This window comes from Physella acuta, unplaced genomic scaffold (assembly GCF_028476545.2).
Source record: "Physella acuta isolate Inbredline_101_S28 unplaced genomic scaffold, ASM2847654v3 ptg000491l, whole genome shotgun sequence".
NCBI lineage: Eukaryota > Metazoa > Mollusca > Gastropoda > Physidae > Physella > Physella acuta.
Genome location: NW_026732010.1, coordinates 275,818 through 287,101, shown reverse-complemented (window position 1 = coordinate 287,101; position 11,284 = coordinate 275,818). Strand labels below are relative to the sequence as shown.

Genomic DNA, 11,284 nt, shown 5'->3' with positions numbered 1-11,284 from the left:
TAAATACATGGACGAGGATACGATTATTAGTAAAAATGAAAATAAATGTTATACTAAGAATTGTGTTAAATTGTGATCTAGATATTTTTTTTAAGCTGATTTCTTTTGCCGGATGTTTTTTTTTCCTTTGTCCTTTGACCCTGACCCGTAACTTACGCCCGTAAGTGAAAGTAGAATCTAGTCTAGAATCTAGATCTATATCTTGACCTAGGCAAAGTGAAGTGAAATAATAGCGAAAGTTGAATATGGTTGGCTAAGGTGGATTTATTGATTTAAACCTACACATCATCTAGATCTATTACTTAGTTACAACTATATTAAATTAGTTTATTATTATAGTTTTGGCAGAGCCGGCGTTAGGCCCGGGCCTAAGTTAGGGGGGGTGGCAAACGGGGCGGTCGCCCTAGGCCGGCCTAGGCCCCGCGCTTGAAGGGGCCCCGCGCTTCAGCACTGTCATTGTTATCTGAATTAGTTTGTAAATTTAAATTAATTGTTGCTGAATTCAATTGGGAAAAACTAAATGGTCGAATGCCGACGTTGTTGATTGTTATATAACTGAGGCCACGGTTGATGTTTGTGAGTTATCACCCATCTGAACTGGGAAAGGCCGTAATTCGATACAAAAACAGTGTCACACCTCCCCTTTTTGTAGGGTACGGTTGCCTCGCATTTGACCTGAGCTGACTGGAGATAGTTGTACGAGAATCAGCCCCCGACCTGACATAGGATGTAAATTTGGGAAACACATAAAGTGATGCTGAATAAGACGTCCTATTAGTGAGCAGACGGGATGCCTGTAGTAGACAGTTAGTGACCTGATGAACGCTAGTCCTTACTTTCTTGTTGTAGATGTCGTATATGTAGGCCTACTTGTCTTGGTATAACAAAATTAACATTCAGTTGCGTGCAGAGCAGTGTTTCTTCCAGACTTTTTTCTCTGGGGGGGGGGGGCACTCGAAATTTTCGGGGGGGGGGGGGCGGACACTGTTAAAAGTATATATTTTCTATATAAATTATATAAATTTCATTTCGTTCGGGGGGGAAGGGCGGTAAAAAGTTTTTTGGGGGGGGGGCTTTGATTTAGAAAATCCTGTCTGATTTTTTCGGACTTTACTATAGATTTGATGTTTTTAATATTTTATGTAACTAAATAAAAATGAAAAAAAGCAAAAACAATTTGGTTTTCACATGTAATGGCAACAATGTTGCCGCAACATAAATAATGGCATCCTGCTATTCGATAGGCTAGCATAAATTTTATTGTAAACAAAATAAAGTGGGAGAGATCTCCCCTAGACTTTCTCGAATATTCTTATATAACACTTTAGGGGATGGCAACTAGGGATATAGACATGATTTTAATTCATTTTTAATTAATGAAACTTTTTAAATAGAATCTTGTTGAAAAAAAGAATTGCTCACCAAGTGAATGTCAAACAATATGTGTATAATAGTGCGAACTATTATTGGTACTTAATACATTCATATGCTTTTTTTAAGAAATCGGAAATAGAGTAAATTACTACTTCCGGTCAACAGAAATTACTCAAAATTTGAGAGAAGGTAGAGAATTAGATCTTTTACTTCTATGCGAAATTTCATTCATCTGTCTTAAACAGTTCCCAAGTTATATTGGCTTTGAAAAATTAAAAGTACAATAAGCTCTACTTCCGGTTAGTGGAACTATGATGTGGGGTTGTCAGAAATTGATCACAGAGTTCCTGTACACCCAATCAATGTAAAAAAAAAATGTTTGTCTTACGACAGTGAAACATCGGGTTATATCTTAGGCTTGATGAAAATAAATACAAATAGGGCCTATAGCCTTTAACTCAAAAATTTATTTTCAAGTTCTCTAGATTTGCAACTTTTATAACATTTATTCTAAAAATATTAAATTTCGGGATTATTTTTAGGCTTAAGTTTGTATTTTTTATTATTTTTATGGTCGTTTTGATTGCAAAATCAAAAAACCTTTTAATAATCCATGTCAACAATATGATGGAAAGAATCTTGTCAGCTCGGTTGCCTCCAAAAATATAACCATTATATTGGGGGGGGGGGGGGGGGGAATAACAGTAATTTTTAATAGTAGGCTAAAGTTTCTCCTCTATTAGCATACATATTAATTATAGGCCCTCTATTTATAATGAGGGTACACATGTTGCATCATTTTATTAATTAATCGCTAAGTTGAAAATAAAATATATATAAAAACTTTATATCAACCTTTTAAAAGCTCTGAAAATAAGAAAATAAAACAAACTTGCTTTCTTGAATAAAACTATAAGCTTTGTTCACTCGTCAGATCTCTCAAATATTTTAGCGACCAGTGCTTTTTTTGAAAAAAGAAAGCAAGTTTGTTTTATTTTCTTTTTTTCAGTGCTTTTAAAAGCTTGTTATTATCTAGTACTTAATAAATGTGATGATAGTACTACTAGATTTCCAGTACTAAGTGTACTCGACTCTTTTGAACTAGTTAAACCACATTTACACTTGCCACAAAAAAAACCCCATCATTCTCAATTGCACTTACCATTTTCATTCATTAATTATTTCAGTAAAATGATTTTTTGTAAATACTTCATTTGCAATAAATGCATTATTATTTTTCTTTCTAAGGTGAAACTATAAAGACAGATGGAAAATATATATCAAGCATGTTTGTTTATTTTTCAACGGTCCACTCAAAGAACTTTACTTGGCCATTATTTCCTCAATCCCCCCACTGCGGCAGTAAAAAGTTTGAGTCAATCTACATCCACCTTTATCCAGCTAAAGAGCAGAAAAAAAGAATGCCTTATCTCCCCTCCAACAGTGCGGTGTTCCTCGACTCATGAAAGCTCCTCCGTACAAAGCCCGAGTTACTTGGATGCTAGAGACCCTAGTATTATGAACATACTAGTTCGTGATATGAAAGTGCACAACGACTTTCTGTCAGAAGAAGAAGAAACTTCTTTGCTAGATGAAGTGGAGAGAAGTTTGAAGAGACAGAGGTACCTCACTGATCACTGGGACGATGTAAGAATAATCAATGCTTCATTAAATAGTCTGCTGTTTGCCTTGAGGCACTCTAATGGGATTACAAAGATATTTTTGGCATGAATTATAGTTATCCAAATATAGCCTAGATGGTTCCATGACAAATGATCTCAGGACAAATGATCTCAGACAAAATATCTCAGACAAAATATCTCACGGAGAAATGATCTCAGGACAAATGATCTCAAGGACAAATGATCTCACGGACAAAAGATACCAGGACAAAATATATCAGGACAAATGATACCATGGACAAATGATCTCAGACAAAATATCTCAGACAAAATATCTCACAGTAAAATTTTAATAGTATGTACGAAGATTTAAGTTGATTTGAACTTTTTAAAAAATTGACTGTCAATAAGGTTTTGTTTACTTTTTTACGCATAATATTATTATTATTAATAATTGTGAATAAAATGAATTTGTTATTAAACATAACAAAGCATCAAAAGATTTATTAAACTTAATCTTTGTAGTAGTATTTGATTTGAAAAAGTAAAAAATTAAAACAATCTTACTCATGAAAGGTATAATAAATGATAATGTATAAAGTAAATAATGTAACGGTAGCTATACAACATTATTGTTCAAAATACGCGAAATATTTACAAAAATGTGAATGGGTCTTCATGTAAAGCTATTGTTTTTATTGCATCATCAACACAAACATAACGCTTAAGTTTCTATGCCAGCAGGTACATCGTTATGATCACACGTCTCCAATACTATGTGATCATGTATTGTGTGAACTCTTGCTCGACATGTTCTAACTTCACATTTCCAAACCTCTTTGCCTGCTGCTCCACTTCTGGCTTTTAAACACAGAAATTGACCAGAAACAATTTCTTAAAACTTTTCTTTGGTGTCACACAAGAGGCCATAGCTGAGTAATTACCACAATTACTGCTTTGTTTGCAGACACTTTGACAAACTTAGCTCCGCCACAAATACTGCTTTGTTTGCAGACACTTTGACAAACTTAGCTACGCCACAAATACTGCTTTGTTTGCAGACACTTTGACAAACTTAGCTCCGCCACAAATACTGCTTTGTTTGCAGACACTTTGACAAACTTAGCTCCGCCATGACCCAAAATACTGCTTTGTTTGCAGACACTTTGACAAACTTAGCTCCGCCATGACCACAAATACTGCTTTGTTTGCAGACGCACTATGACAAACTTAGCTCCGCCATGACCCAAAATACTGCTTTGTTTGCAGACGCACTATGACAAACTTAGCTCCGCCATGACCACTAATACTGCTTTGTTTGCAGACACACTATGACAAACTTAGCTCCGCCATGACCCAAAATACTGCTTTGTTTGCAGACACACTATGACAAACTTAGCTCCGCCATGACCACAAATACTGCTTTGTTTGCAGACACACTATGACAAACTTAGCTCCGCCATGACCCAAAATACTGCTTTGTTTGCAGACGCACTATGACAAACTTAGCTCCGCCATGACCACTAATACTGCTTTGTTTGCAGACACACTATGACAAACTTAGCTCCGCTATGACCACTAATACTGCTTTGTTTGCAGACACACTATGACAAACTTAGCTCCGCCATGACCCCTGTTGTTTAAATAAGCATTTGTCACCTAATCACTAAGGTGTGACCGACGCATAACTATTGAATTTAGATACTAGTTGTAATGTCCATGGAGGGCGGATGTCTTTCCCTTAAGGCATGTCTCAGCCGTCAAAGCGGGCGGCCACCTTGAATCGAAGGTGTGTCTATTGTTATTTTATTCCCTTTGATCTAGTTTCGTCCACCTGACATGGTAGGATTGTCTCATGTTTGGCAAACTCAAACCTACCCTGTCTATCGCAAAATTCCTTTATCTTCCCATACTTTATTACTAATGCTAATTTTAAAATGTTTAGTGCAATATGGCAAATGTATGCGGCAAACATTTCTTACAATTGTTAAATAGGCCTATAAACAATATTTAATATAGTAAACAATACCATATGACAGTTAATAAAAAATGTTCAGATCAACTAAAATCATCAAATACACTATTAAATTTTGCTGTGGGATATTTTGTCTGAGATATTTTGTCTGAAATCATTTGTCCTGAGATCTTTTGTCTGAGATCTTTTGTCTGAGATCTTTTGTCTGAGATCATTTGTCCTGAGATCTTTTGTCTGAGATCATTTGTCCTGAGATCTTTTGTCCTGAGAGCTTTTGTCTGAGATCTTTTGTCCTGAGATCTTTTGTCTGAGATCTTTTGTCTGAGATCTTTTGTCCTGAGATCTTTTGTCTGAGATCTTTTGTCTGAGATCTTTTGTCTGAGATCTTTTGTCCTGAGATCATTTGTCCTTGAGATCATTTGTCCTGAAATCTTTTGTCTGAGATCTTTTGTCTGAGATCATTTGTCCTGAGATCTTTTGTCTGAGATCTTTTGTCCTGAGATCAATTGTCTGAGATCATTTGTCCTGAGATCTTTTGTCTGAGATCTTTTGTCTGAGATCTTTTGTCTGTGATCATTTGTCCTGAGATCTTTTGTCTGAGATCATTTGTCCTGAGATCTTTTGTCCTGAGAGCTTTTGTCTGAGATCTTTTGTCCTGAGATCTTTTGTCTGAGATCTTTTGTCTGAGATCTTTTGTCCTGAGATCTTTTGTCTGAGATCTTTTGTCTGAGATCTTTTGTCTGAGATCTTTTGTCCTGAGATCATTTGTCCTTGAGATCATTTGTCCTGAAATCTTTTGTCTGAGATCTTTTGTCTGAGATCATTTGTCCTGAGATCTTTTGTCTGAGATCTTTTGTCCTGAGATCAATTGTCTGAGATCATTTGTCCTGAGATCTTTTGTCTGAGATCTTTTGTCTGAGATCTTTTGTCTGTGATCATTTGTCCTGAGATCTTTTGTCTGAGATCATTTGTCCTGAGATCATTTGTCCTGTCACCAGCCTAGATATTTAAAATATTTGTATAACTCACTGACTCATTTTATTTTAGGCTATCCATGGCTACAGAGAGACAGAAAAGTTGACGTGGAGTGAGAAAAATACAAAAATCATTGAGCGCTTTCGTCAACAAGTTTTCAGCAAGGACGATGTCCCTCTCCCTCATGTACACATCTTAGATATTTCTAAAGAAGGCTTTATTAAACCACATGTGGATGCTATTAGAGTAAGTCCCATCTTAGATATTTCTAAAGAAGGCTTTATTAAACCACATGTGGATGCTGTTAGGTCCCATCTTAGATATTTCTAAAGAAGGCTTTATTAAACCACATGTGGATGCTTTTAGGTCCCATCTTAGATATTTCTAAAGAAGGCTTTATTAAACCACATGTGGATGCTGTTAGGTCCCATCTTAGATATTTCTAAAGAAGGCTTTATTAAACCACATGTGGATGCTGTTAGGTCCCATCTTAGATATTTCTAAAGAAGGCTTTATTAAACCACATGTGGATGCTGTTAGGTCCCATCTTAGATATTTCTAAAGAAGGCTTTATTAAACCACATGTGGATGCTATTAGAGTAAGTCCCATCTTAGATATTTCTAAAGAAGGCTTTATTAAACCACATGTGGATGCTGTTAGGTCCCATCTTAGATATTTCTAAAGAAGGCTTTATTAAACCACATGTGGATGCTGTTAGAGTAGGTCCCTTATATTGTTACATTTTGTCTTTACACCTACTCAAAAAGTAAAGTTATTAGATGCAGAATTATTTCTTTTGTCAGGTTCACTCATTTTGCAATTTGCTAAAAGACCTGTTAGGTTTAGTCAACAAAAATTGAACTAGATTAGTGTTTTGACAACATATTTATCACATAAATGTCGGCCTACAGTCATGTTGTTTCTTAACTTGTGTTGGCATTAATTTACTGCCCAGTTCTGCGGTGATACCATCGCTGGCCTCTGCCTACTTTCATCTTGTGTCATGCGGCTGGCTCTGGAGAAAGACAGCTCTAAATATGGCGATGTGTACCTACCTCGTCGCTGCTTATATGTCATGAGGTATTTTATTTAGGATTTTATATCTGCAATTGTATGAATCTGTGAACTAATGCAATCTTTGTGTTACGGCATGAATCCATTTGAATTTCAGGGGTAGGGCAAGGTATGAGTTGACTCATGAAGTCCTGAAAAGTGAGGAGTCTGTTTTGTATTTCAGGGGTAGGGCAAGGTATGAGTTCACTCATGAAGTCCTGAAAAGTGAGGAGTCTGTTTTCAAACACCAGATAGTCCCACGAGACCGGCGGATTTCCATCATTTGTAGGAATGAACCAGATGCAGTTGAATAATTTCTATCTACAGTCATAAACATTCCAGAAGGATTAATATGCAGCTGGTCTTAAAGAAATTTGGCTACACAGATAGAAACAATGCTGTGTTGACCCCACCTGTTTTGACCCCACCTTCATTGATCACCAAAAGAAAATTAGTACCAAAACAAGCAGTCATTGAACTGTTCTAATTTGGTTTTGGCATAGATCTATATATTTCTATGGTGCCATCCTTATGGCCTTGACTAATTCTGACGTTGTATAGTTTGTCAAATCTTTGATGTCTATAATTATAGTGCTAACTTAAAAATGTGATTTGTTACTGTTGAAAATTATGAAAAAGAATAACAATTCTTATTTGATGTATAGTGTATTTGATTCAAAGCTTATTATTATAACTATTTATATTTTTTTAATTTTCTAGTTTTTTTTTTTTTTTGCATTAAGATAATGTAAAGATGTAAAATAAAATCATGAGAAAGTTTAGTAAGTCAAAAGATAGTATACAAGTACAAAGCTAATCCTCACCCTTCTGTTATATAGATCGCAATCAACTCATCATAATACAAATTTAAGTTTAAAAATAAAACCAAGAAAAAGTACGTTGGGGTTTAAATATGGATATTGTAACTTCAAATTAAAATAAAAACTTTTTAAAATGTCCAAAAAATACATGTTGGCTGATGTTTGATTAGGTTTCTATGACAACAAACTAAAAGTATACTGCAAGCTGTGAGATAAAAATGTCATGTAAAAGACCGTGGTTTTCACTTGGTTCACAGAAACATGCATAATGGAAAAAAAGCGCACAAAAATATGCACAACAGAAAAATGTGCAAAGCGGAATGTGCGCACACAGCAAACACCAAAATAAAAATGTACGCACACAGGAAACTACACACAGATCGCTCACCAATGAAAATTATGGGAATGTGCGTGTGTTGTGTGTGTGCATGTTTTAGTATGTACGTGCCTATTTCATTTCAACGTCTCTATATTTTTATTTAATAATAAATGCGGCATAATTTTCTAAAATAAATAGAATAACAAATTCCTCAGATTTTCTGATTATAGATACTGTTTGACAAAAGGTGATGAGCCCACATGTTGTTTGACCACAGGCAAGGGTTGACCACAGGCAGTTTGTTCACCGCGGGTGTTGATCACAGGTTATTTGACCAGTGGTGATTTGCTTAACTAAGCCTGCACATACACTTACAAATATACCTACATTAACACCTACCAATGGACCGAATGACCCATCCACACACCTTGGCTACCTATCCGTCCGTCCGTCTATACATTTAGATATCATGCGAATTCTATTGTCATTGGAATACCAGTTTTCAGGTCAACTAAAAGAGAGATGTGCAAAAATAGGACTACCTCCATTTGAACATGTCGAAAAATAAGCAGGGTGGACTCTTTATTTTCTTAGCCCCCCAGCTCTCCCCCCCCCCGTTTTTTTTATAACTGTAGAGAAATGGGTGGACTGACGGACGCACGGAAAGACATATAGACAGGCGGGTGGCAGGGTCGGTCAGTCGGCTCTTCGTTTGGTCGACGGTCGGTGTAGGCTTAGTCGTACAAACCACGTTTGGTCCTATCATCTGTGTTTACACAGCCCTGGTTTACAAATTGCCAGTGGACAACCCTTCGCTGTTGTCAGACAACGTGTGGGCCAATTATCTATGGCCGAAACACCTTCGGTCAACATCTATGTATGAATGATCGGAAAACATTAGCAATTTATGTTTCTATGCATTTTAGAATGAACAGTAGCATTTTTTAAAACCATTAATGTCCCGTAACGCCCGCTGCCGCCCGACACCGTTAATGTCCCGTAACGCCCGCTGCCGCCCGCTTACAATACGCATAGAAAAATTTAATTTGTTTCATTAAAATTTGGCTTACAAATCCTAATTTTTAACTAAACAGGAAGTCAGATAGTTTCAGCATCCTTTTCCGGTCTTCTAATTTCAATGGCGCTTTTCAAAGATAAAAAATAATAGTTTCTTTCTATCTCGAAATTTTAGACTCATCTGTCCTATTTTTAGTAGATTTAATATTAAAAATAAAATAAAATAATGTCTCTAGACGTATCTAGGCATGTATTTTATGAATTATATATCTTAAACATAACCAAATTGATATTTAACTGTTAAATTCGATGCATAGTTGTTTAGACAAAAATAAATAAAGTTGACTACCGAAAATGACCTGTTTTGAATTTTCTCCGACATTTTTTATTTTTATTCTGTACTTGTACCGAATATAATATATTCTATTTAATACTGTTGGAAAGCCAGGTTTATTCCCAACATTAAGCAGTACTTTTTATCTTAATTTTCTATTTCATTTAGACAAAAACAAATATTTTGTGAAACTATTCACTTGATCATACAGAGTTATGCTCCTTACATTGGGCCGTCATGGGTGGAGTTTTGGTAGAATGAATGGGACATTAATGGTTAAAATATAAAGGAATGAGAATAAAATATATACGTCAGTATACAAACAAATACAAAGACCAACTTAAACATGCAAGAATAAACACACATATACACACATTGTCACACTCATAACTGATGAAAAACTTGTGTGTCATTTTCTGTGTTCATAATTTTCTTATTCGCGCATTTTTCTATGTGAACAATTTTTTTGTTAGCGCAAATTTCTGTGTTCGCATTTTTCTGGTTGCGCATTTTTCTGTTTGTGTTCGCAAATTACTGTTTGCGCTTTTTTTTCGTTGCGCATCTTTCTGGTCACTTTTTCACTCCACATACTTGACAACTTGCATGGTAGTTTGATCTATCACTTGTACCAGCAATCATAGAAAGAAAGCCATCACCCCTTACAACTTACTTGGTAGTTTCATCTATCACTTCAACCAGCAATCATAGAAAGAAAGCCATCACCCCTTACAACTTGCATGGTAGTTTGATCTATCACTTGTACCAGCAATCATAGAAAGCTATCACCCCTTACAAGTTGCATGGTAGTTTCATCTATCACTTCAACCAGCAATCATAGAAAGAAAGCCATCACCCCTTGCAGCAGTACACTTTTATGATCCCACACGGATGACAGTGGGTGGATTTTTAAAAATACTTTTTTTTTAATAAATTAGAAAAAAATACTATATTTTAAATTTTACTTATTTTCACAAAAAATGCGGCTTCCATAGATCTTCTATTAGAAGACCATGTTGCCCATTCAAAAGTTAAACATTATTTTAAAGCTAAAGTTTCAGTAGGCTATAGCTTTAGCGGTAAGTCTGTTGTTTTTATTAGGTTCAAACACTTAACTATTTTCAATAGGATACTCTTCACAGTTTTAGATCAACCCGTTAGACTACCAATAAACTTATATAAATCTGTTTCTTAGCAATGGAAGATGTTAAATTAGGATATAATTTAATTCAAAATAATAATTGGCATGATTTTACTTTCTTACGGAGACTAAATTAAATAAATGGAAATATTTTCTTTAGTTGTGTATCTGGCAGCCTGGGAGAGTTGACAGCGTGTTGAAATTTAAAGACGTGGCTCCGAAACTTATGCAGATATAATTTGTAAAAAACATCTTCCTTACAGATGGTACATAGTGGAAAATCCCAATGATATACTTAAATGATATACTAGCCGTCCCCAGAGTTTCTTCCAGGCATCCCCGAAAAAAGTCTACCGCCCCCCCCCCCGAACAAAATGAAATTTATATAATTTATATAGGAAATATATACTTTTAACAGTGTCCGCCCCCCCCCCCTCCCGAGGAAAGTCTACCGCCCCACCCCCCCCCCCGGAGAAAAAAGTCTGGAAGAAACACTGGCCGTCCCGGGTCAGGTTCTGCACTGGCCTCTGTGAAAAACCTATCCGTAAAGGACCGGGACTTGTGTGTTTGTTAAAAAGTATATAGTCCTACCCGGCATTTCCCGGATTTAGAAAATATATAACTTTTCCAATTAAATGTCTGTATGCAAATATGG

General features: G+C 35.7%; 1 protein-coding gene across 3 annotated transcripts; it reads left to right on the top strand.

Annotated features, from left to right (window-relative positions):
• The first annotated feature begins 105 nt into the window (after positions 1–105).
• Positions 106–8,085, top strand: LOC131944411 (alpha-ketoglutarate-dependent dioxygenase alkB homolog 7, mitochondrial). 3 transcript variants are annotated; one of them, XM_059304999.1, is made up of 5 exons: positions 106–160; positions 2,623–3,021; positions 6,019–6,192; positions 6,903–7,027; positions 7,119–8,085. In XM_059304999.1, exons 2-5 carry the CDS (start codon positions 2,641–2,643, stop codon positions 7,312–7,314), a joined length of 876 nt encoding a protein of 291 aa, XP_059160982.1. In that variant the 5' UTR covers positions 106–160; positions 2,623–2,640; the 3' UTR covers positions 7,315–8,085. The 3 variants fall into 3 exon arrangements, with proteins under 3 accessions (XP_059160982.1, XP_059160981.1, XP_059160984.1); XM_059304998.1 differs by having other exon boundaries at positions 160–258; XM_059305001.1 differs by having other exon boundaries at positions 160–258; positions 7,185–8,080.
• The last annotated feature ends 3,199 nt before the right edge of the window (positions 8,086–11,284 follow it).